At 39.9% G+C, this 27242-nt stretch overlaps 1 protein-coding gene across 1 annotated transcript; it reads right to left on the minus strand.

Moving 5' to 3' along the window:
- Nucleotides 1-1686: 1686 nt before the first annotated feature.
- On the minus strand, nt 1687-24531 carry LOC146471007 (uncharacterized). Its single transcript, XM_085121314.1, has 4 exons — nt 24464-24531; nt 23923-24017; nt 8190-8321; nt 1687-5809 (listed from the first exon to the last, which is right to left on the minus strand). Exons 2-4 carry the CDS (start codon nt 24008-24010, stop codon nt 4740-4742), a joined length of 1290 nt encoding a protein of 429 aa, XP_084977440.1. The 5' UTR covers nt 24011-24017; nt 24464-24531; the 3' UTR covers nt 1687-4739.
- Nucleotides 24532-27242: the final 2711 nt, after the last annotated feature.

The raw sequence follows: 27242 nt of genomic DNA on the forward strand, positions 1-27242 counted from the left end.
TCCCGGATGTTGAAATCAACATTTGAAAAGGGAAGGGTTAGCGCCCTTTTCCACCACAAAAATATATTAAGTCTTTGGCTGGGTAAACAATTCGCGAAAATTTCACGTTGCCCGAAAAGAACTCATCCCTAAGACCTACTTTTTAAAGCCAAAGACTGTCACCTCCTCAAGCAAAGCCCACAATATACAAGCCTTTAATAGTCCAAGCCCGAGTAACTGAAAATTACTCGTTTAGCTTAAAAGAGGACTATTGGTAGCAAGCATATTAGTACGAGGCAGAAACTGCACTCGTAAGACTTCTCCCATCACTAGACTTAATGATGTCCTCAGGAAAACTTTGCTTCAGGAAGCCAAACGAAACGCTAGGTCTAATGACTTAGTTCTGATCTCAGAGCGCGCGCCGAATTCAAAGCCAAATCGTTGCGCGGTTAGAAGACATTTGAGAGAGAGTGGGGCTAGGTTAGCAAATCAGGGAGGGAGGGGGGGGGGGGGTAGTAGAAGAATATTTTGGTTTTATAAATATTTGATAATGACCATTGTAATCTATTAAGTTACTGATGTGAAATTCAATAAGAAACGCTAAAAAAAAAACATAAATAAATATCTTAAGAAAAGGTAACAAAAACGTCAATTTCTGTAGCCACCTTCTGGAAAATCAGCTCAGATATATACCTTCAATTTATGTAAAAGGGACGCGTCGGTAATTCGCGCAAATACCAGGATCGTATGACGCTTTGTTTGGCCACGTACTTTGTTTTGTGATGAATCAACAAGATCGATTTTCGCGAATTTCGCTTCAATTGCACGGTGAAAAAAATATTAGCCTGAATTTCGTCAGAAGTGACTCCTCTGCGTCCTGTGCACAAAGTTCGGAAACTGATTGCCATCCTTTAGACCGGCCTTTGGATCTACTAGTTGTACATTCACGTTCGGAACAAAACATTCCCGGGATCCCAGCTTATGTGTCTATTGTTTTGCGATAAGCCGCTGTCCATTCGAATTTGGATAATAAGTATCACTGTGCACATATACAAGCACCTTGAAACGCGATCGCAGAATTATATTTCGGTACTGTTTAGTGGGAACAAGAGGAAAGCGCGCCCTTTCGAAATTGTGATCGATCATGCCACGAAAGTCGCGTGGGAGTTCATTAGAGGAAAAAAAGGAAGATGCCCAAGGCATGGAATAAAAAGAAGCGATTGCTAAGGGCCGCCAATGAAAGGGAGGCTGGACAGATGCGAAGAGTTCTGCTAAGGAATACGCGCGTGTTAATTATGCGAAATGGTAGGCATTGAAACAAAGGAAATACAAGGGACAGAACCAAGGTAAGGCTCGCTTAGCCAAGAAGACGTAAGTTATCACCGAGGAGCATTTGTCTAAGCAATCACAATTTTGAATATTCAAGCTTAACATAAACACGACTAACATGATGATGATCTTGCATTGTACATCATCCGGGTTATTGTTCCGGGGGTAGACATCATAACACTGATTTATTGTAGGAGAGCGGCCCTCAAAATTTCACTCCTGAACTTACGATGAAATGGAACAATCCATACTCACTTACAGAACAGGGGGCACGACAAATTCACTATTTGCTCGAAACGTCCAAATTGTAAATCTATTTTCACATCAGACAAAAAACTATTATGAGGGGACTATATAGAAAAAGTTTATCAATAAGGTCAGTATTTTACAAACAAGCAATAAAAAACTCGCAACTATACAGCTGGTGAAGTAATGAAGGAAGTGACTATGAAGCAAACTCGTAAAAATAATTAAATGAAAAAAAATGCACAGCCAGTGTCATGGTTGATGCCGGTGTCATGAACTCATGTGACATAAAATAAATAACGCTAATACAGCAACTCAGCGCTTTATTATTTCTATCTATCAGAACGGCGGGTGACCCACCCCATACGGTCTGATGTAACATACAACTCAGCCTTTAATTTTCTATCTATCAGAACGGCGGGTGACCCACCCCATACGGTCTGATGTAATATAAAAAAATGCTAACACAGCAACTCAGCCTTTAATTTTTTATCTATCAGAACGGCGGGTGACCCACCTCATACGGTCTGATATAACATAAAAAACGCTAACACAGCAACTCAGCCTTTAATTTTTTTATCTATCAGAACGGCGGGTGGCACGCCTTGTACGGTCTGATATAACATAAAAATGCTAACACAGCAACTCAGCCTTTAATTTTCTATCTATCAGAACGGCGGGTGACACGCCTTATACGGTCTGGTGTAACATAAAAAATGCTAACACAGCAATCAGTGTTTATTTTTTTCATCCATCAGAACGGTGTGTGGGACGCATTATACGGTCAGGTGTTACATTAAAAAACACTAACGCAGCAACTCGGCCCTTAGCTTTGCCGTCACCAGTGCTACCAGCCATCTGTCAATTTTTATGGATCAGAACGGTAAATAACCTCCCCCTCCTCCCCCTTCCTCTTACATACATGCTCTCAAATAACATGAAATAAATTTTCCCCACAAGATTGAAGGTTGTCCCCTCCTTGTACAGGTTGCTGTAGCATCGTTAATACGATAGAACAAGAGAGAGGTATGCATATACATGTATATTCTTTTTTTCTTCTCACCACTCCTGTCGCGCGTGACTCGTAGTGCTCGTTCACCTCGCGTTTTGCGCTCGCCTGCGAAACACACAAAAAATAACGCTTGTTCTGCGAAACCAGTCTGGTGTTTCTTCTATGGAAAAGTGCATGTGCATTTTGCTTTCGTCTAGAAGATGACTTGTTTTTTCCGGTACAAATGTTTGACTCAATTTTCGGGTTTTTTAGCCTCTTTGAAAAATCGCGAAACAATTAGTGTATCTGGTATCGCTGACTATAGGGGAAATGAGACAATTCGTCACAACAGGACTGCTCACCAAATGCCACGGGATCTGATAATTTTTTCCACATAACACTCTTTCACCCGGCTCAACTTTTTTCTAACAAATATCGTATTACTTTAAAGTAAATTTAAGGCTATAGAGAGCTACCGTTTACTATGATAGTGCCATGAATATACAAATTCTTAAAGATTCACCATAATTAATGCATTCGTTATTGTACTGTGTTGACAATAACATTCGTGCGATCGCTTTTTTTCTTCAGGATTTCTCTCTCAAACTAACGTTCTTTTTTAATGTTTCTTCTAACCGTGTCTCAAGGTGATTTGATAGAGCGCTTGACTTATGTCTGCCCTAAGAATACACTCCGGGAAAATATTGCACTTTATTTCAGAAAACACCTAATTTGCCGGATGATTAAATTTAGATCATATTCTTTCGGCATACATAAAAAACAGATTATGATGACCGGCCTTGTGGTCTCAAAACGGAATAATCTAGATCCTGGTGCGTCCTCAATAAACGTATGTTAAGAATGCTTGTAAATTCTGCTCCACGTTACTAACAGTAACGGCCGCCTGTGTCCTGTTATGAGCGTCATAATAGAAACCGTATATTTACACTGTCAAATTCTTCAACTGTCTTTATCACAACTGTTTTTGTTTGTAAAGGAAAATTGAGACGAGTCAATAACAACTTGATGACATGTATAAGGCGACCCATGAATCCGTTCATCTCTGGTCTACTTTCGCTCACACTCTCACATAATTTGCGGGATTACTTGCTTTATCGGCATTCCCGTCCTGTCGTGCTGTAGTCAGAGCATTCTTTGCCCTTGCTCTTTATAGCTGACGTCTTTTTTCTTCCATTCTTTTTGCTGCTTAATTCTCTTTTCACGCGTGTTTGGACGTGATCTAATGACCCGCTTTCGTTTCAGATTATTGGCGTCGGCGGAGTCCGCCATCGTTAAAGAGCGTCGGGAAAGACTCGACCGAACACACTGTATTTAATTTTAAAGAAAGTGTTTAATGTCGCAACTTCAATTTAATTTGTCGCATTTTCCATCGGTCCTTTCTGGTCTATTTTTGATTAAATGACACCGTTCATGACATTAAAAAAGATTATGACGCCTTTCCAGGCCACAAGGCGAAGAACCCTAGTGAGAATATGTAAGGAATGCTAGGACAATGTCCTAGCATTTCTCTGCGGTACTTACAATAGACGCCCTGTGCGTCCCGTCATCGGACGTAGTTCTTAAAAAGCTTTTAATTATTATCGGTCCATTTCTACCGTCAACCAGCAAACTTATCACAACTTCAGAAGTGTAAAAGTTATGACACTTGGAGAATATATAGTATCTCTTAAAAACGTTTTCTTCGAGGTTCGCAACCGACAATGAGCTTTCGTATGACGCAATAATTAAGTCGACTTTAAAATTAATGCCTTAGGTTAAAATTAAAACCTTAGATAAATTCCGCCCAAAATTGACCCAAAAGTAATCGAGATGGAAAACAGCTAAAACTATGTAAAAACAAAAATTAGCCTAAGGAAAAATTTTTTTTTTTTATATTAAAAGAGGAATCTGATTTTTGAAAACTCTGCCGGTCAAACATTAATTGCTTGACCCGACCTCATGTAACATGCGAAATCATTCCAAGAAAATTTTCACAAAAAAACAAAACGTTTCGTTTTGTTTGCTCAAATATGAGAAAAAAAAAACTTATAACAAAATGAGCGTGGAAAGAAGCACCCCTCACAACTTCGTTTACCTTAGATAGGGTTACAGTACTCTCAGCGTTCGGTACAATATTGTGGTAGCATGGTGAATTTCAAGAGTTAATTTGCGGGGCTTGTGCAGTGTTTTTTGTCTATTTGTATACCAGTTTGTACAGAGCACTGTTGGTGTTGTGCCCCCCTCTTTTATTCCAATCATTTGCAATAGCCAGGTAAGTGTAACCTTTGTGTTCAAATGCTTTAAGGTCAGTTGCATGTTGAGTTGAAATCTCTTGGTATTTGATAAACTGTGATCCGGACAAACGATACACAACTGACTTTCCGTAGAAGTTGGTAACAGCCAGGAACGTTTCACGGCAAATCGATAATGGTTCCCAGACGAAAGCTCCGTGAGTGGGAATGGACTGGAACAGAACAAAGCTGCTGCCATTCCACTTGTAAATGAACGAGTCGGTGTTGTAAGAATTTCCCTTGCACCAATTAGTAAAAGCGAGGAATGTCTCACCATTGTCGCTGAAGGACTTGACATCAGTGGCACCATATGTCTGAAGAGACTGCAGTTTTACAAAGCTGTCACCTGACCACTTGTACACAGAGGACTGGACAGAACAGCTCTGATTTTCGTTAAATTGGTTTGCAACAACAAGGAAAGTTTCAGTTTTTATTGCAAACGTAGTACTTGCTTTAGCTCCCTCGGTTCGTATCTCCTGGAACCTGTTTAAATGGTTTTCGTCCCACTTGTAGATGACTGAGTCTACACTATACGTAGTGTCATCATATTTATTCGTGACGACGAGAAACAGGTCCGACAATAATTTAAAGAAGTTAAAACTAGTTGCTCCGAGTGTCGGAATGTTTTGCACGGCGACGAAGTGGTTTCCATCCCACTTATAGATGGCAGAGTTCAATCGATGTGTAGTTTGATCCCTGCGATTAGCAACAGCAAGGTAATGTTTGTCAGCGATTGTAAAATATTCCATGTCGCATCCTCCTTTGGTGTCTATGGTCTGATAGCGGGCAAACTTTCCAGTTGAATCGTCCAGTTTGTAGATGTAAGAGTCTGTGTTGTATCCGTTGATATCATCGTAAAAGTTAGCGAAGCCGAGAAACAGACTCCCATCGATACTGAACTTTTCAACGGCGAGAGCACCTTTGGTTGGCAGGTCTTGAATTTTTTCGAAGTGGAGCATTCTACCGGGGCAATCTTGATAGAAAAACAAACATGCTACTTAACATTAAAAGGAAATTTTATATACGATTAATATCATTAACAGCATATCATTAACTTAAAATGGCAAACTTAAGAACACAATTTGATGTTTGAGCAACAGCACTGGCGCTTTCCATATTTGTTGGATTTGATTGTTATAATTGGGTGTAAACGGCCGGGCTTGGATAAGAGAATTTTTTTTTTATTTCCAAGGGCAGGACTCTTGAACCCTATGGGATGTACGGACGCGATGAAGAGTTCGTTTATGCGAACCTAATGAAAAAAAAGGCAATGGACTTATTACTTATTACGTGTAGCCGTACCTGGGTGGGTACGGCTACACGTAGGCTATGGATTTATCGGATTTAATGAAGAAATAAGGTTACATTTGTAGATTTGTGCTCGACGAGACCGTTCGGGCAACTTCACAAGAATACAGCGCGATTTCCGGACTACCTGCGTGTTGTGTTTGAGATAAGCTCGAAAAAAGTCGGGTTGCTCCATTTAACAAAAGCGCGATTTCAAAACAAAAACAAACGACTGCATGACTGAAGGGTGGAAATTGCCCTTTAATCTGTTTATATCGCTATTGTTATAATGGCTTCTGTACACGTTTCTGCTTTCTATGTGTATCAACCAATCATATCTCAACTTTTCATTAGTATCATTTGAAATATTACAACCGGTTATTTTCATTTTTACTTTGGCAGCCCCTGAAGAAGGTTTTCTAACCGAAATATTGATGGACGTGGATTGTTTTCGCTATTTGGTTTCCCCTAGCGAGTTTCTGTGCGAAATTCAGCTCGGCGCGCAATTTCTTTAGGGTGAACATGGATCTTAAAAGTGTCGAGCGACCGGTCTGGATGTAATTTATTTTAATGTCTCGGAGATGTTTCCGAAATCAGTCACCTAGTCTCCCTCCTGTCTCACCAATGTATAACTTGTATTTTATGTAACTGATAACATTATCAGAGGTGGATGTAAAACGAACAGTAATTTGAATAGATCGCTTGTGTAGATTTGTGTCGGTGTAAAGGTATAAATTTTGTGTAAAGAAGAATGTCATCTTTTCTAAGCGGTCGTTTAGTGTGTGTATTTTTATCTTATCGTGTTTCCAGTTCTGGAGGTCAAGTGTGTTCTATGAATACTTATTATGCCAATTAGTTACTAGTGTTTTTGCGTGGTAGTACAACCCGGGTTTTTTTCTATCTCCCTTTTAAACTATGCTACGTCATCTTACTGAAACGGTGTTTGTGCAAACAACGTGAATCTTCATAGTTTTGGTGACAAAGACAATGATTAACTACAGTGATGAGTGAGACGAGTTTGGAGTTTGTAAGTTTACTGTGTTCAACCTGAGGCTGTCAATTGTGATGAATATTTTAGATTTGGTGGCTACAGCTTGGGTCCGGAAATTTTGTCCACGTTGTGAATGTAAGAGTACATTTTACATCATGCGGATGCGTGGTTTTTGAACTCCAAGGTTCCTTGTCGGATTTAAGTACCCTTGTAACTAAACAGGTCCCTCTGGTTTTATTGCGTTTGAATGAATAAGAGGTTGCCAGAAGATTGCGCCAGTCAGTTTCAGATGTCATTTTGGGCTAACTTGAACAACTTGAAGTTCTTCAAAATGAGGTCTCTTGCTCCTCTTTTCTGACCCGGGAAGCGAGTAAAGTTACTCGCCTTTTTTTGACCTTCTGGGTCCAGTTGTTTAAAGCCCGATTAAGCTAATCCTGGGTTGACCTGAAGTTTAATTCGAGTTAAATTTCTAATCAATAGGCATTGCTCCAGAAGATTTTTCTCCTTTAGCTTTGGCGTTTAGATTAATTTCTGGAAACGTAACAAAGTTTTCCCCTTCAGTTTTGACATTTTGCCGGTGTCATTTTATGAAGAGCAAAGACTATAGAAAGCAGCCGTAGATTTTGTTTTACAAAATTATCCCTCCTAAATACAAAGTGGATTTCCATTCTAGTAAATGTATTAGCTTCAAAGAGAAATATGTAATAAGTGTTGACAAATGTTTTTGTAAAAAAGTCATATTCGTGCAGTCCAAATTTTGTATTCCGACACTGGGTCTGGCTCCTTTCTCACGAGTAAACGTGACTGATAATCTGTTTCGATTCTAATTTATTAAGTTTATACAGGTGGATTTGCTCGATCCAGGATGTAACGAAGTGGTTTCCTAAGCATCGAAGGATAAAAATTGAGTTTGAAAGCTTGCGTTGATGCCTAAGAGGAACTCTGAACCAAAGGGTAATGGTTTATTTTTGTTTTCCTTGCTGCCGGCTGTCAAGTATTAACTTTATACCATGGCAACGCAACATTTATGATCCAACTGATTCTGTCTGTATAATGTGAAGTCATTTTTACCTACCTTCAAAGCAACGGGTGCGTTCAATCTCTGCGGCTATTCTGTCGACTAGGTTCTTAACCTTTTCTTGCTGTCTCTTAACCTCGTCGTTTTGTTTCCTTATTGTATCAATGACTTCCTTTTCCGCGGGGCAAGCTGCAAGGAATGTTTGTGGCAACACTCTGAATACATTATGTAACACCACGAGAAAAATATTATTTTAATCGGCGCAACTCTGCAGGAGAACTTTCGATAATTTTAATTATTATTCCACTACTATGTCATTTCGCCAAATAAAGTCAAGAGAACACGCAAAATATGAGACCGTAATACACAGTAGTGTCCTAGTTTGACCGGTTTACAACAGAGCGAACACGGACAAAGACATCAGTTCACTTGCTTTCTGTATTGTTTACGTCATTCGCAAACGCCGAAACTGATGGACAGATGAATGCCGGTGTATTTCAACATTCTTTCTAGAAAAGAAAAGCCAAAATTACAAAATCTTTTTGTAGTGGAATAATAAGTCTCTTATTCGATGGTTTTACAAATAATACTCGCGGACATTTTGCTCATTGCTCGTATTTTTCCTCGCCCCGAAATACTACGCAGCTCGTAAAATGTCCGCGCGTATTATATGTAAAACCATTGAATAAGATATATTTATCACACTGTTGTAATAATTTCGGTTTATCAGAAATAATAGACTAAACAACACATTTTATGTTTGTTCGTTTGTTTGTTTGTTTAATCCCTTTCTTCATATTCAGCAGTCAATAAACTGTTGCTAAACAGCAACTTTCCACTCCATGAGTACTCTTAATCACTTCCACGTCTTTTTTTTCCAAATGCCTGTTTGAAAAGCTTTACAATCAATCAAGTCTGAGTTTCCTTGAGCTATGACAAATAACAAAGCTTGTAAAGGAAACGAGCTTAAACGTTGAAACTTTTTCAGGCGAAAGAATAGCAGAATTGAACGATTGTTGATACATACGTTCAAAAACGTTCATCCTCATGACTTGAAAACGTTGTCTATTAATTGTCACGATGGGATAGTTTTCAAGACGGAATTATAACAGTTATCAAAATTCCTTTTGTTTTTCCTTTCTTTGTTAAATTCTATAATTCCACTAAAGTTTAGATAGCAATAGGCCTTTTAATAAAGTGACACCCTACTCTCGTACCTACGTATTCTCACTCCTTGACTAGTACAACATCTGGTTAAATCCCCTTTTCATGTGTGAGCAATCTCGTGCTCAGAGTCCTCAGGCTCTTTGCCCAGCGGTTGGTCATCAGGAGAGACTGGAGAATTCGACAAAATTTATTATTATTATTTATTTTTGATTGGCTGCCACGAAACAGCTTGCATTGTTTTCCCGCGGAAATCTGCGGTAATAAAATTCCGGTTCCCCCACCAGACTCTCTCCTTGCAACCAACCGCTGGGCAAAGAGCCTGAGGACTCTGCATATGAAATTGATGTGTCAGGATTGTCACACATAGCATAACGGCGCATGCTCTACATTTGTAGCAAACAGTTTTTGCTCAGGTTTTTTTTTAAGTGTGATTACCGCCAAAATTAATACTTGGTATTTTGCTATTCAGACACGCAGTTCTGTTATTCAGTTCTGGTATGTTGTTCTTTAGACATGCAGTTCTGTTATTCAGTTCTGGTATTCTGCTATTCAGACATGCAGTTCTGTTATTCAGTTCTGGTATTTTATTATTCAGACATGCAGTTCTATTATTCAGTTCTGGTATTCTGCTATTCAGACATGCAGTTCTGTTATTCAGTTCTGGTATGTTGTTCTTTAGACATGCAGTTCTGTTATTCAGTTCTGGTATTTTATTATTCAGACATGCAGCTCTGTTATTCAGTTCTGGTATTCTGCTATTCAGACATGCAGTTCTGTTATTCAGTTCTGGTATTTTGCTATTCAGACATGCAGTTCTGTTATTCAGTTCTGGTATTCTGCTATTCAGACATGCAGTTCTCTTATTCAGTTCTGGTATTTTGCTATTCAGACATGCAGTTCTGTTATTCAGTTCTGGTATGTTGTTCTTTAGACATGCAGTTCTGTTATTCAGTTCTGGTATTTTGCTATTCAGACATGCAGTTCTGTTATTCAGTTCTGGTATTCTGCTATTCAGACATGCAGTTCTGTTATTCAGTTCTGGTATGTTGTTCTTTAGACATGCAGTTCTGTTATTCAGTTCTGGTATGTTGTTCTTTAGACATGCAGTTCTGTTATTCAGTTCTGGTATTTTGCTATTCAGACATGCAGTTCTGTTACTCAGTTCTGGTATTCTGCTATTCAGACATGCAGTTCTGTTATTCAGTTCTGGTATGTTGTTCTTTAGACATGCAGTTCTGTTATTCAGTTCTGGTATGTTGTTCTTTAGACATGCAGTTCTGTTATTCAGTTCTGGTATTTTGCTATTCAGACATGCAGTTCTGTTATTCAGTTCTGGTATGTTGTTCTTTAGACATGCAGTTCTGTTATTCAGTTCTGGTATTCTGCTATTCAGACATGCAGTTCTGTTATTCAGTTCTGGTATGTTGTTCTTTAGACATGCAGTTCTGTTATTCAGTTCTGGTATGTTGTTCTTTAGACATGCAGTTCTGTTATTCAGTTCTGGTATGTTGTTCTTTAGACGTGCAGTTTTGTTATTCAGTTCTGGTATTTTATTATTCAGACATGCAGTTCTATTATTCATTTCAGTTCTGGTATTCTGCTATTCAGACATGCAGTTCTGTTATTCAGTTCAGGTATTTTGCTGTTCAGACATGCAGTTCTGTTATTCAGTTCTGGTATTTTGCTATTCAGACATGCAGTTCTGTTATTCAGTTCTGCTATTTTGCTGTTTAGACATGCAGTTCTGTTGCTATCCTAACAGTGAAACCTCTTCCCCCTGGTGGTGTGCCTTGTCGTGGCGGGGAAGCTTGTGTGACCTTACGCCCCCAGGGCTATGCCGGCGGGAGCCTTGTGCTCCTGGCAGGTCTAACCATGCCGGATTGGTCTGCGCGGTGAGGGTCCAGACTAAAGCAGCACCAACTGGGGAGCCATAATACCCCTAAGGGAAGGAAAACCCTGACAGAAAACCACCGGCCCTCCAGGTCATGGGGGTTGGGCGGTAGGCCAATCACTTTCCCCCGGAAAAAAACAGAAGATTACCGAAACTGCAATTTCTCAAGTACTAATTAGCAATGGCGAAGCTGTGGCCGTAGACGGAGGCACAACTGGACACACCATGACGTCAATGGGTGAAAGCCTACGGGAAGCCCACAGACCGACAAGGTCATTGGCAACTCCAAAATCAAGAATGCGTGTGGGATGCTGGAACGTACGAACAATGTACACAGTTGGAAAAGCAGCGCAAATAGCACGAGAGATGGAAAGGTACAGACTTGATCTGTTGGGACTAAGTGAGATGCGATGGACAGGAGCAGGACGTATTAAGATGGGGAATGGCTATACAATGATTTATGCTGGAGAAGAAGGTGAGCATCAGAGAGGAGTAGCAATAATGATGAGTCAGAACACAGAAATGCCTAATGGAATGGACAGCAATAAGCAGTCGCATAAAAACTGCCCGATTTTACTCCCGCTTCAAAAATACAACTATAATCCAAGTGTACGCTCCGACAAACGAAGCAACAGATGATGAAAAGGACGAATTCTACGAGCAACTTCAAAGAACTTTTGATACATGCAACCGTCATGACATAGTTATTGTTATGGGAGATCTGAATGCAAAGGTTGGTGACGACAACAAGGATGTGGAAGGAATAATGGGAAAACATGGACTGGGTAACATAAACGATAATGGTGAAAGGCTATGTGACTTCTGCTCAATGAACGGTCTTGTCATCACAGGAACATGCTTTCCACACCGAACAACTCATAAAGCGACTTGGGTGTCACCTGATGGAAGGACTCAAAACCAGATTGATCACATGATGATCCGTAAAGAATGGAGGAGGTCTGTGGAAGACACACGAGTGTACCGGGGTGCAGATGCAGCAAGCGATCACCTTCTGCTAATCATGAAAATAAAGCTGAAACTACATAGAAACCCAGATAGAGCAAAGACTAATGCAAGACTTGACACAAACAAACTGGAAAACGAAATGTTCAAGTCCAAGTTCAGCGTCGAACTGCGAAACAGATTTGCAGCATTAGAGGTCGAGGAAAACATCAATGAAGATTGCATGCAAATGGAAAAACTTTACATAGAAACTGCTGAGAAAGTACTAGGCCGGGTGAAAAAGAAAAACAAGCAGTGGTTGAGAGAGGAAACCTGGAAAGCAATAGATCAACGACAGATGATCCACGACAAAATACACTGCACGAAATCAGAGAGAATAAAAAGCAAGCTACGAGTAGAGTACAAATTGAAAGACAGAGAGGTTAAACGCAGAGCAAGGGAGGATAAACGAGCTTGGCTAGAACAGTTAGGAAATGAAGCAGAAAAGTATGCCGAAAATGGGAGAAATAGGGAACTGTACCAAACAGCAAAGAAAACCACAAACAAGAGACGGCGCCGAGTTGCAGCAATTAAGAACAAGAGGGGTGAGACAATAAAAGACAAGAATGCCAGACTTGAAAGATGGGCTGAACATTTTGAGGAGGTGCTAGTCAGGGAGGCCCCAATGAACCCAATTGAAGAGAGCGAAGTGGAGGAAGACGAAATTAGCGAGATAGATACAACAGAGGTAAGGGAAGTAGAAGTAGGGAAGGCACTGAAGAAGACAAAGAGTGGAAAAACACCAGGTATAGATGGCATTCCAGTGGAGCTGTACGAAGCAGATAGTGATGTGGCAGTTAAGGAGCTGACAAGACTGTTTGATAAGATATGGCACGAGGAGAAGGTACCTGAACAATGGAAGAAAGGCTTGATAGTAAAAATACCCAAAAAAGGCGACCTGAAAGAGTGCAAGAACTGGCGTGGTGTGACATTGTTACCTGTGGCTAGCAAAGTAATGGGCAGAGTCATCATCCAGAGAATCCAAAACGGGGTAGACAGTGTCCTTTGAAAAGAACAAGCTGGGTTTCGAAAGAACAGGAGCACAGTAGACCAAATATTCATCCTCCGTAACATCATAGAACAGGTGAATGAATGGCAGGCGACACTTTATGCACACTTTGTCGACTTTGAAAAAGCTTTTGACTCAGTACACCGCGAAGGACTGTGGAAAATCATGAAGGCCTATGGCATCCCAGACAAGCTGATAAGAATGGTGAAGATCATGTATGAAGACTTTGAATGTTCAGTACTGGATGAGGGAGAACAAACAAGATGGTTCAAGATCACAACCGGCGTTAAACAAGGATGTGTCATGTCAGGTTTCTTATTCCTGCTTGCTGTAGACTGGGTAATGCGAAGAACAACAGAAGGACAAAGAAATGGCATCAGATGGAACTGTACAACTACACTTGAAGATCTCGATTTTGCAGACGATATAGTCCTTCTCTCATCAAAACACCAACAAATACAGGACAAGACCAACCGACTAGTAGATAATGCAGGGAGAGTGGGGCTGAAATTGAATGCGCAAAAAAGGAAAGTGATGAGAACGAATGCACGAAGAGAAGACAAAGTAATGATTGAAAGAAAGGAAGTTGAAGACGTCGAAGAGTTTGTATATCTGGGCGCGACTGTGACAAAAGAGGGTGGTGGCACGGAAGACATTAAGAAACGTCTAAGCAAGGCACAGGGAGCTTTCTACAACCTAAAGAAGATCTGGAATACAAGGAGCATTGGTCGGAATACAAAAATCAAACTGTTTAAGACTCTGGTACGACCAGTGCTATTGTATGGATGTGAAGCATGGAAATTAACAGCTGCCGAAGAGAAGAAATTGGATAGATTTCAGTTCACATGTCTCAGACGGATATTGAGAGTATGGTGGCCGCAACGCATGAGAACGACACAATTTCAGAAATAACAGGCGTGAGAAAGATAAGTGACGAAATACGAAGGAGAAGATGGAACTGGATTGGTCATGTGCTTAGAAAAAAAAAGAACGATGATTGTACGGTAGCAATGGGGTGGCAACCCGAGGGAAAGAGGAAAGTGGGGCGACCTAAAATCACGTGGAGGAGGACAGTGGAAAGAGAATGCAGACAAGAAAGGTGGACCAGCTGGGCTGAAGCCAGGACTGCAGCAAAAGACAGGACTGGTTAGAAAACGAAAGTTGCAGCCTTATGCGCCTCATGGCGCGGAGAGAAATAACTAACTAACAGTGAAACCTGCAGTTCTGTGATTGCGTTACGTCATTTTCATAATGTGCATTTTATTTTGGTGTTTTGACATGGTAACATGCAGCTCAGCATGGCACTCAGTAACGAGTTTTCGACACAATAATTTATTTCCCGCCAAAATGTAAATATTTTAATTTATGCTGTGAGCCTAAGATGGCCGACGAACAGGAAATGATGAGACGTCTTCTAAGTAATTCAGTCAGTGGTATCCTAAGTAAATTGACTTCAGAAACACTTACTTTTGATCGAATCGACAGCTTACAGTATCGTGTTGATTGGCTGTATCGCACAACGGTAAGATACCTTGATACTGGAATTATTGACGCGAGAATAGTTCGCTGCCTAAGGTAAGCTCGAGAATTTTTGTACGGATCGAGAACTGAGTGGAGGCCTTTCCACACCGTGCCAAGCACAACAAATATGTACTGGTGCAAGAGGAAGATCGGTGTTTGATATACCCAAAGAACAGCTGGAATTTCTTACAGAGAAAAGGTTCACTGCTGAAGAAATTGCTCATGATCAACTGTTTGGTGTCAGCAATAGGCCTGTCCCGATTGCGCTGGAAAAATCGCCAAAAAGTGCTTAAAACATAGCAAAAAAGTGCTCAAATTAGTGCTCGTTACCTATAAAAAGTACGTGAAATTTCTCTTTCCTTATGGCACATCGATGGCAGCCACAAGTTAATCAGGTAATTACACTGTAAGATCTTTGGTTTTCTTCTCCCCGTGTGACCGGGACTTTGAGTAGAAGGGAAGCTAGAGTCGGCTTTTGTTTTGACAGAAACCTTACAGAATATGAATATATGTAAAATACATTTTGAACTGCGGATGAAAGATTAAATGGAAGAAAGATCCTCGTAGTTAGTACGCAACTTAAGCAGTTGCTAAAAGAAAGCCTTGCCAAGTCTGACGTATTACGTCTCTGACTATTGAATCTAATTCAGCATTTGACAAGTGAGCGTAGTTTCCTCTTAGACTTACCCCTTTCGACCGTACGTTTGCTGACACCAAACAGTTGAGCCATTTCTTCAGCAGTGAACCTTTTCTCTGTAAGAAATTCCAGCTGTTCTTTGGGTATATCAAACACCGGTCGTCCTCTTGTACCAGTACTTATTATATGGCTGGCTCTGCGAGCGGGCAAGATGACTCAAATCTTGCGCTGTGATTGGCTACCCGAGCGGGCAAGATGGAGCTATCTTGCCCGCTCGGGATTACCCGTTGTCCGTTCGCTTGGCATGGAAAGTTTAATCCCAACAACAATGCAATCTTTCCTTCGATTTCCTCGTTGTTTTGGGGGAAAACGCTCAATAAAAAGTTCGGTAAACTCTCAACATTTACCTAAAGGAAAGGAAAGAGAATGAAATCGTCCTGGTGTAGTGAAAATTTTGTTTCAGCTACAATCTGAATGTGAGTTGAACCGGTGAGTTGCTCTGCGTGTAGTATTTTTAGATAAAGTTGATTTTGTAAAACTTATTGTCTCAAGCCGAGTGCCAAATTGATAAATTCTCTAGGTTTGCAATGACTGTATTCAAATCATAGCGTAGTGGAAGTTGCGTTAAGTGTTTAGAGGAGTTCAGAAAAGTATTTTTCTCAAGTTCGCCGAAGAGGCTCACGTTTTTAATTTAGCCGCGTCTTGCTTGTTGTAAACAACAAAATCTTATCAACGTTTCGCCCAGTTTTCTGATTTACCCGCTCTTTTTTTGGCTCATGTTTGCATATAATCTCAAAATTTGTTGTTTCATTCAAGAATTAATGATTGAAAGCCGAAAACTGTGTAAAATGTTTATTATTTACGCCACCGCGCGATCGGCTGAAAATGACGAGTTTGCCGGATTCTATTCAAATCTTCCCGCTCTTGCGAAAATCTAAATTTTTCGTTCTCTATAATTGTATACTCCCTTTAAGCCATTATAAAGTTAGAGCACTAAGATAATTTAGGATTCCTTGTTTTCCACGATTACATGTTAATCCAAAAATGCACTGAAAATAAATTTTGCACCGGCCGGCTATAAAAAATTTCTTTCCGAGTAGAGCAGTTTCATGTCCTGTTTTGTTTTGTTGTTGTAGTTTTAACTTGAAGGTAAAGGCATATAATAAATCCTTTATTGACCAAGCTTGTTCGGTCAAGATGGCTGGATATTGGCCTCGTTAAAATATCCAATATCCAGCCATCTTGACCTCACGCTTGGTCAATAACGCATATATATTTGTTGTGCTGTGCACGATGTAAAAAGGCCTCCACTTTACGATCCGTTCAGAAATTCTCTAGCTTCCCTTATTTCGCGTCAATAATTCCAATATCAAGGTATCTTACCGTTGTGTGATTAACAGCCAATCAACACGATACTGTAAGCTGTCGAGTCGATCAAAAGTAAGTGTTTCTTGAAGTCAATTTACTAATGATACCACCGACTGACTTGCTTAGAAGACGTCTTATCATTTCCTGTTCGTCGGCCATTTTGGACTCACGGCATAAATTAAAATATTTACATTTTGGCGGGAAATAAATTATTGTGTCAAAAACTCGTTACTGAGTACCATGCTGAACTGCATGTTACCACGTCAAAACACCAAAATAAAATGCACATCATGAAAATGACATAACGCAATCACAAAACTGCAGGTTTCACTGCTGGAATAGCAAAATATCAGAACTGAATAACAGAACTGCATGTCTGAATAGCAAAATATCAAGTATTAATTTTGGCGGTAATCAGTAGTGAGGGGCGCACCATGGTTTCCCCCTTTTCGAGGTGGTTTCTCATTAATCCGAGGTGGCATAAATTAACGCCGATGACGTCATCGCCTATTGTCTTGCTCACTCATTATAGGATGACGTCATATTTAAGTTTAGTCTTACCAACAGGTTATGAACTGGTTTGACAGGTTTATCAATGATGTCATGCTCTATTTTTAACTTATAGCAGTCATGGGCAGTATCACCGGTTTGACAGGTTTTTGAAGTTATTTTTGGATACATGACATCATATAGTATATTACATACATACTTTATTGTATAGCTCCCCTTGGGGGGTTTTTCTGTCATACATGAAAATTAAAATAATAATAACAATGATGAAAACTATTTACATTTGTATGATAATATAGAGAGAAAGAAAAAAATACGATAATAAAAAAAACGATGAATTAAAAAATTCTTAAAAAGTCTTTTTTTGAAAAAAAACGCTACGTTTTCCCGTGTTTCTGATATGCTTCAATAAATGATTGTAGATTTTTTTGCCCCACCGAAGATGAAAGCCCTTTGGCCTTTCGGAAGCCTACACTTGGGCAGTATGAAGTCATTATTTTGCGTGGCGTTCCTTTGGTGAATTTTTGAAGGGTGTTGAAGTCATTCTCGAAGATAACCGGGAGCTAGGTTGTTCATTCATTTGTACACAGTATTCTATTTTCATTGTCCGTAAGCGTATGAAAAAGCGATTACTGCCAAGCACATTATTCACGAATTGTGAGTTTCAGTAATAATCTTACATTTTCAGTGATTCTATTTTGGATTCTATTTTATCGAGATTGTGATTTTGTAGGTTATAAAAAGTGAAATCATACATCAGACATCGGACGCGTTTTTCGATTCACGCACCGTTACTTAAGCTATTATGTTAATTAAGTTGAGCTTTGTCGAGGATTAAACAGTAAAAACAGTCTTTTGTTGTCTTTGTTTATGAATAAGAATATTACGGTTGATCGATTCCTGCCTGCTTAAATTAATTTGCATGTTATGTTTAGCGCGCAATGAAAAAAGTAAACACGCTCAGAATTTACTGAAAATTCTTTATTTAAACCGTTCAACAATTCAAGTACAAAGCAAAGTTCTTATTACAGCGTTAATCATCTTTATCCTCCTCATCGCTAGGGGGATAGAATGTCATTTTTGATGTCCTTTCATCCATGTGTGTGATTGCGCCACAATTTAATCAAAATTCATCCTCTTGGGAAGCCTTATATGGATGATCTCTGTGAGTTCGCCGGGATCTTCTTGAGGGACGATCATTGTCATCCAGGTAGTTTTTAAACCGAATTCGAGGTGGTTTTTTTCTTTTCTGCGTAGGTGAGGGTACTGTGGGAGGGGGTGTTAAGATGGACGAGGGAAGTGACGCTTCCGCGGGCGTCGCTTGTGTTGCAGTTGGTTCTTGGGCAGCGGTCGCCTGTATAACCGTGGGCGTTTGGACAGCGGCCGCCTGTACAGTCACTGGTTCTTGATCTGGCATAAGATTGCTAGAAATTTGTCTCTGTTCTTCAGAGTAGGGTGGATTTGATTCTTTGAGTCTGGAATTCAACTGTTGTTTAAACGTCAAATACTTGTTTTGCAGCTGCATGTAATGCTTTGCTCTTTCGTCATCTCCAAGGTCTGATCGTGAGAGAAGACCATCCATTGAATCTTGTAATTTCTTCATTACTGGAACTACTGGGGGAGTCATTACGTTCTGTTGTTTGAGGTACTGTAGTAGTTCCTGCGAGATATTGTCCGGTACCGCTACGTTATCAAATCGTTCTTCGCCAGGTAGAACGTTCGTTCGCAATCTACAGTTGTCTTGAGTGGTGGTTTTAAGATCAACTAGGAGATAACCAAAGTGCCTCTGTACGGCCTGCTCATAGTGATTAATAAAGAAATCGGTGTGCCTGGGATACATTTGCTTAGCCAGGGTCAGCACTTGAAGTTTATCCCGGGGGTTCTTGAAAAGGACTAAGTAGTGACTGTTTAAGCTGATACTTCGACTGCCTTTTCCTTGATGAAATAAGTTCAGCACAATGTAAATTATTCTTAGGTTGCGATGATGGGATCCTCTTGTAAACAGGTTGACGATTCGCTTGTCTTCACCGGCATCAGCCATCTGATCATCGATCACCATTAAGTTGCGTTGGCGGATGTCAAAATAGGAGTCATGCTCTAGATTGGAAGGAATACCTCTGATAAATTCTATGTTTGGCATTGTTGCCATCAATTCTAGATAAGCGGGCTGCCATTGCGAATAACACCAAACAATCCTCTCTGGTGGTAGGTTGATTGCTCTTTGAGCCTGTTGCAACAAAGATTTTACCCAGACGGTCTTTCCTGATCCGGTCATGCCAGCAACCATACAAGTAAATGGATGTACAAATTGAAACCGCTGACACTTTTCTACAGAAAACGGCATAGCACTGAAGGGAGTGAAACTCGGCGATTCACTGTGTTTCCGGCTCATGTGTCTTTGCATGTTATCTTTCCTGGAAAAATTATTTTTACAAACAGGACAGGACCAACTCATGTCAACTCAGTGAAGACTTAACGTGCACTGAAAAAACGTCGAATGTGTCACATTTAAATAGAATTAGCCCCTATTGTCTCGCTACCCTCTCCTCCAACTCCTCCTCCTCCTCCTCCTCCTCCTCCTCCTTCTCCTCCTCATTTCTATTGTTTTCCCTCCTCCTTCTCCACCTCCTCCTCCTCCTCATTTCTATTGTTTTCCCTCCTCCTCCTCCTCCTCCTTATTTCTAGTGTTTTCCTTCTCCTCAAGTGTATTGCTTCCCCCAAACCCTACACAATAAAAGAGGGAACTTACTTTCTTAAACTCATTTCATGATCATGTCTCGCGTTGTAAAGAACAATCGAGGTTTCCTTCAGCTCCTTTCTGATTGCCCTTCCAAGCAGCGTCAGTTTCTCTTGAGAACAGCTACTCCACAACAGTTGCATGCGTTATTGCAAGTTATTTATAATGTACTTACAGAAAACATACCAGTGTCTGAAGAAGTTAGGGCCATATTGCGTTCGCATAAGGATGCTCTTCTAAATCTTGCTCAGCGAAATGTTCCTTACAAGACAAAGAAACGCATTCTTGTGCAAGAGGGCAGTGGGTTCATACAAGAATTACTGACCCCTGCAATTAGTAGCTTGGGGTATCTTATGTTATAAAAGAGATCGTGGATTCTGAAATTTGGTCATTTGTGTCTCTCTTTTAACGAGTGCTGGTCGATATGAAGAGAAAAGTGGACTGGCATAAAGAGAAGGAAAGTGAAATGGAGGATTACTCAACCTCTGATGAGGAAAGTGACGATGAAGAACCCCGGATAAAAGATGTCTTGAACAACCTTTCCAACGCCGTTTCCAGAAAGCACGCTTCTGAACTATTGCATAGTATGGCCGCTTCTAAAAATATCTTGTTTTGGAGACCTAGTGGACTGTTACTCCGAAACCAGCGCGCAATACCAGTAACAAACATCTCAGAGCTGGTCGAGTATGTGTTACTCCCTCATAACGAAGATGTCGCCAAACCCCGTGCGCTCAATACTTTCCTAGATGGACTGGCAGAGCTCGGAGTGAATAAGCAACTGACCAAAAATAAAAGACTTCCAAGCGATTTGTTAGAAAAAGAAAGAGGATACCAGGATAAAGAGGAAGAATCAGGTAATGATGAAAACTTGTCAGACAGTAGTGAAGGGGAGGAAACCGGTTCTGAAAAAAGCCAACCTGAAGGGTCTCATAACAGCGACCTGGAAAGTGATTGGGAAGAAGAGGCCGAGAATAGTAGCGACTCAGTTGAAAATTCAACAATAGCTCAGGCAAAAGTTCATGATCCGTGCCGACACTGCAACAGTTCACATGGATATGACACCGTAGTCATGAAATGTCCTAAGTGCTTTTGGGAAGATAACTGTAAAGTTTGCCCTATATGTGATCACAAGATTCCTCTTGAACGAAAGCACGCGAAGGAATCTCTCCGTCGATGTTATGATTGTGAAGCGATCACACACAAGGATGAAAGGACATCAAAAATGACATTCTATCCCCCTAGCGATGAAGAGGATAAAGATGATTAACGCTGTAATAAGAACTTTGCTTTGTACTTGAATTGTTGAACGGCTTAAATAAAGAATTTTCAGTAAATTCTGAGCGTGTTTACTTTTTTCAGTGCGCGCCAAACATAACATGCAAATTTATTTAAGCAGGCAGGAATCGATCAACCGTAATATTCTTATTCATAAACAAAGACAACAAAAGACTGTTTTTACTGTTTAATCCTCGACAAAGCTCAACTTAATTAACATAATAGCTTAAGTAACGGTGCGTGAATCGAAACACGCGTCCGATGTCTGATGTATGATTTCACTTTTTATAACCTACAAAATCACAATCTCGATCAAATTCATCCAAAATAGAATCACTGAAAATGTATGATTATTACTGAAACTCACAATTCGTGAATAATGTGCTTGGCAGTAATCGCTTTTTCATACGCTTACGGACAATGAAAATAGAATACTGTGTACAAATGAATGAACAACCTAACTCCCGGTTATCTTCGAGAATGACTTCAACACCCTTCAAAAATTCACCAAAGGAACGCCACGCAAAATAATGACTTCATACCGCCCAAGTGTAGGCTTCCGAAAGGCCAAACTGCTTTCACCTTCGGTGGAGCAAAATAATCTACAATCATTTATTGAAGCATATCAAAAACACGGGAAAACGTAGCGTTTTTTTTTAAAAAAAGACTTTTTAAGAATTTTTTAATTCATCGTTTTTTTTATTATCGTATTGTTTTCTTTCTCTCTATATTATCATACAAATGTAAATAGTTTTCATCATTGTTATTATTATTTTAATTTTCATGTATGACAGAAAAACCCCCCAAGGGGAGCTATACAATAAAGTATGTATGTAATATACTATATGATGTCATGTATCCAAAAATAACTTCAAAAACCTGTCAAACCGGTGATACCGCCCATGACTGCCATAAGTTAAAAATAGAGCATGACATCATTGATAAACCTGTCAAACCAGTTCATAACCTGTTGGTAAGGCTAAACTTAAATATGACGCCATCCTATAATGAGTTAAAAATAGAGCATGACATCATTGATCAACCTGTCAAACCAGTTCATAACCTGTTGGTAAGACTAAACTTAAGTCATCTTATAATGAGTGAGCAAGACAATAGGCGATGACGTCATCGGCGTTAATTTATGCCACCTCGGATTAATGAAAAACCACCTCGAAAAGGGGGAAACCGTGGTGCGCCCCTCACTACTGTAATCACACTTCATAACGTATTGCCCAAGATGGATTTTCAAGATAAATTGTATCGCAATAAATGTCGGCAATATTTCAATCCAGAAAAAGAAAATAAGCGGTTTCAAGTTTCTGGGAAAAACAAAGACGCCGCTAATATAAATTTTGTACGTTGACAATGTTAGCCAAAGTGTGCGCGCTGTATCACGCGTATAGGTTAGTTGTGCGGGTCACATTGCCAAGCAAAATTTTTCACAAAACTTTGAAGAGAGAGAGACAACACTATTAAAAAGCTGTGTGTCTATGAAAACTTGTCGCAGTTTAATCAACGTACAGTTTAAACCGACATGAGAAATTACTTTCTCAAAATGACAGAAGTGTCAAGATAGATTTTGCTACGAGCATGCAAAGCAAAGATCTGAAAAGTTATGTGCACGTGCCATTTTATCGGCCAATTAGATTGAAAGAACGTGACTTAGATGTTTTCTTCGAAAACAAAGCATCTGGGTACGAGATTAGTGACGCCCATTTTCTCTCGCTGTGAAAACTTTTGCGTTCAAGCGAAAACGAGTAAGATTCAATGCTTATGAAGTTAAATTAAAGACAAACTAAGGAAACTATTGGGTGAATTCGAATCAATAAAAAATAATTCCGTGCAAACAAAGTTAGGAGTGTTTTATTTTAAAAGGAAATTTAAGTGTGTTTATGTTTTAAGTACGAGAGGTTTTGAAGTGAATGTTTTAAGCTGACAGAAAGTTATTGCTACACGCTCTTAAAGCGTAGGTTTAATTGCCTTCTACTGTTTTAAATAATTAAAAAAAATCTATCCACGGTTATCCTTCAGCTAAATAGAAAAAAAATGTTCCAGGTCTTTAGAGGTGTCACGCGTAAACGACTTTAAATTCGAGCGAATGAAGTCTTGTTATTGGTTTAGTGAAAGGAGTGGACTTGAATGACCACATCTGGCAAGAAGATGTTTGTGAGGAAGAGGATAACAGTACACGGCTTGTTTTTTGCGAAGAAAATGGGTAGAATAAATTGTCTACGAAAATCAGGTACACAACCGTCATTTTTAAATAAATTTCAAACCTAACAAACAATCTTGGTATTTGTAATAAACGGACGAGACGTATTAATGCCCTCTTTACCCGGCGTCGGCGTTTATTTGAACATTTACTACTGGCACGGAATTAAATCGAGGAAATTGGGTTATTAAAATGTTTGCATTAATGTAGTTCTTTTCCACAAAAAATCACGCTAACTAAATGTGATTTTGTTCTCCTTAACTCCAAAAAGATTTGGTGTAAATTGAATTTTCGGTTGAAGTATATATATGGTTGTTACAGCAACAGGAGTCGAACCTATTTACTGAGCTACAAGGGACTCGTGAGAGCTAGGCCATAGGGGTAAAAAAGCTTTACTGTCTGCGCCCACTCTTGGTAGAACTCTGATCACTAGCTAAGCTTATGAAATGATGAATATTTACCTCCAGACTCCACGGAGTGTTTTGCCATCACCGCCACATGGAACACTGTGATGACGAAGACAAGGAACATAGTTTTTTCAAAAGCCATCTTGATTCTAGCGAATAAAAGAAAAAGCCCAAGGATCAATTATACATTTGTTACTGTAGACTACGAGCAAGTCTTTATATTTCTGATGGACTGTAAAGCAGGTGAACTTGGCGAGCAAGCGAAGAAATTTTCGCGCTCACTCGTGAGGTTCGCCAGCTTTACTCCCTGGCTAAGAAAATAAGGAACTTCTCATAGTCTAGTTACTGATTCGTATTGTGTAATTTGGCAATGGTGAAAGATCGATATAAACGACTCCAATGCGAACTGCTCTCTCCTTCTTTTGCCAGTAATACAAGGAGTTTTAGTTGCACGCATCGATGCGTTATCTTAGTTGGGAAAAATGTTGACAGGCTAACGAAAGAAAAAAAAAAAGGAAAAGAAAAGCTAAAAGAAAAAGAAGGAAAACAACACGGAAACAAGACAAAGATCAATTTTCTACTCTGTAGAACATACCTCAAATTTGCAAACGTACTTTGTGTTAATTCTGATCAGATGTCCTTTTTCAACTGGGTGTGTGTAGCACACTGAAGTTACATATGTTAAAATATAAGCCCCGTTAGTGCCTAGGTAAGTGCCTAAGTAAATCATTAATATTGAAACTATAACTTTAGTGCCTAGATAATTCAAACTGTCTAGTTTAAAGCCTAGGTAAATCATTAATGTTCAAACTACCTAAGTAAGTTCCTGGGAAAATCATAAATATTGAAACTGCAATGTAAGTGCCTAGGTAAGTCAAACTGTCTGGGTAAGAGAATAGGTAAATCATTAATATTCAAACTGCCTAGGTAAAGTATTAATGTACAAACTCCCTAAGTATAGCGTAAGTAATTCTTTTTCAATATAATCACCTGACGCACATTTAGCAAGCATTACTATCTCTGAGTCATGTCTTACTTTTTACATTTGTTGTTATTAGCCGTAAATTTAATACCAGATGGTTTAAAACATTCAAATCCCATTGAAAAACGAGTCGCGTGTTCCCTTCAAGCACCATTACCCAGGTTATTATGTTAATTCAGTTTAACTTTGTTGGCGATTAAACAGTTCTGTTAATCTGAAACAAAACAGTCTTTTGTTGTCTTTGTTTAATACAGTGCTCCGAATAAAATTCCGGCTGCTAAATTGTTGCATGTCAAAAACGACGCACACTCAACACACACACTAAGTCTTGCACACCCACATAAAGATTTTAGTAATAATTATTTATTAAATTGTTCAACATTTCAAGTACAAAACAAAGTTTTTATCCTTGTAAGTTTGGTTTCTGCGAAATCGCCGCGATCTTCTCGAGCGATGGAAGATCATCGTCATTCAAGTAATGTAAAAACCGAATTCGGGGAAGATTTTTTCTTTTCGGTGTAGGTGGGGGTACTGTGGGAAGGGGTGTTAAGATGGATGAGGGAAGTGAGGCTTCCGCAGGAGTTGTTTGTGCTGCCATTGGTCAGTCTTTAATGCAGCCGTCGCCTGTGTAGTCCTTGGTGTTTTGATAGCGTTCTCCTGTACAGTCACTGGTTTTCGAATAAACGGTGACACATCACCTGGTAGGAGATTGCTAAGAATTACTCTGTGTTCTTCAGAGTAGTGTGGATTTGATTTTCTGGGTCTGTAACCGTTGTTGTAGACGTCAAATACTTGTTTTGCAGCTGCATGTAATGCTTTGGTCTTTCATTGTCTCCGAGGTATGATCACGAAAGACGACCTGATCCATAGAATCGAGTAATTTTTGCATTGCTGCATGGAATTACTGGGGGAGTCATTAGGTTCTGTTGCTTGAGATACAGCAATTGTTCCTGTGAGATATTTTTCGTTACCCCTATGTTGTCAAATCATTCCTCGCCAGCTGAGGTAGTACGTTCTTTCGTAGCCTACAGTTTTCTTGAGTTGTGGTTTTTAGAGCAACGTAGCCTGTTCCAGGCTCCTAGAGAGATGCGCGAAGGAGAGTGCGACGAGACGAAAACGAGGGGGGAATGGGGGAGAGAAAAAGAGGGAGGGAAAGAAGAGGAGCCTGTAATCATTTTCTTAAACACCTCATGCCGGTATACCAGCTCCCGGTATACCCTCTGATTGGTCAGTTTTGACAGTTCACACATCACACGAAAGATATCGCGAAAGAATCTGAAAGAGTCAAAATGGTGAGTGTGTCACACGCGCGTGGTTTTGATGAGACTGAGTTTAATGCAGTTTTAGAGAATTGTCTTCGAGATTTTCCGCAAGTTAAAGTACTCAGGAAGGAGCAAATAGCTCTCGAAAGCGAGAGACAACAATGATAAGCTTTGAAAGATGAGGTTCTGTTAGACACTCATATCCGTGAAAAACAAACATCCTGCGGCAGTTTCAATCTTCCCGCAGCGATCAGCATGAATTCACGAGTAAAGAAATCCACGGATCCTGTGTCTTCACAGATAAAATTTATTTAGCGCTACCTGAAATCTTGCGCTTAATCCGAGCCGATAAACTTTAACAAATGATCAAAAGGGAAGAATCCCTTATACAAAAGGAAAATCGCTTAAAGACATGCTTGTAAAAGCAAATGAACTGAAAAGGCTTTTATCAAAACAACGGACACACAGAGGGAGTCCTGCAGGTCTGTTAACGGAATAACCCCATTTTAACATTAAACGTGCCATAAATTCTAGTCACGGTCCTCGAACAAGTGAGGCAGCTGACGCTGGAAAGCTCTTCGTTTCTTAAAAGCTTGCGAAGACACAACCAAGCGAAGACACAACATCGGCCAACACTAGACATGAGTAGAGTCTCGTCGCTCGATAACGTCGCGTTAATAAGTTTCTTATTTCGAACGGCGTTGAACAAGGACACCCGGGGAACTTTCGTTCCAAGCACGTCAAATTTGTTTGGCAAAATCTACAGGATTTTGAGGGTTAAAATCCCAAACCCGGAGAACCCTTCGGTGTCCCCTCGACATCGAAGCGATGTATGGACAACCGCGCGAACTCGAGAACTCGAGCGAGTAATCGAAACCCGTGACAATGAAAAGTTTGACATTACATGTTGACACATTTTTAAAAAAGTGGGCGGCATGAGGTGTTTAAGAAAATGATTACAGGCTCCTCTTCTTTCCCTTTTTTTTCTCTCCCCCATTCCCCCCTCGTTTTCGTCCCGTCGCACTCTCCTTTGCGCATCTCTCTAGGAGCCTGGAACAGGCTAAGAGCAACGAGGAGATAACCAAAGGGTCTCTGTACTGCCTGCTCATAGTGATTGATAAAGAAATCAG

This window comes from Pavona decussata, unplaced genomic scaffold (genome assembly GCF_977016875.1).
Source record: "Pavona decussata unplaced genomic scaffold, jaPavDecu1.1 SCAFFOLD_107, whole genome shotgun sequence".
Lineage (NCBI taxonomy): Eukaryota > Metazoa > Cnidaria > Anthozoa > Scleractinia > Agariciidae > Pavona > Pavona decussata.

Bases quoted from the DNA above. Each gene is read 5' to 3' on its own strand.
- LOC146471007 (XM_085121314.1), bottom strand. From the start codon at position 24,010: ATGGCTTTTGAAAAAACTATGTTCCTTGTCTTCGTCATCACAGTGTTC. The intron at 8,322-23,922 runs GTAAATATTCAT...CATTCCTTGCAG, and splicing joins ACACTCCGTGGAGTCTGGAG to CTTGCCCCGCGGAAAAGGAA. The intron at 5,810-8,189 runs GTAGGTAAAAAT...TTTTCTATCAAG, and splicing joins ACGCACCCGTTGCTTTGAAG to ATTGCCCCGGTAGAATGCTC.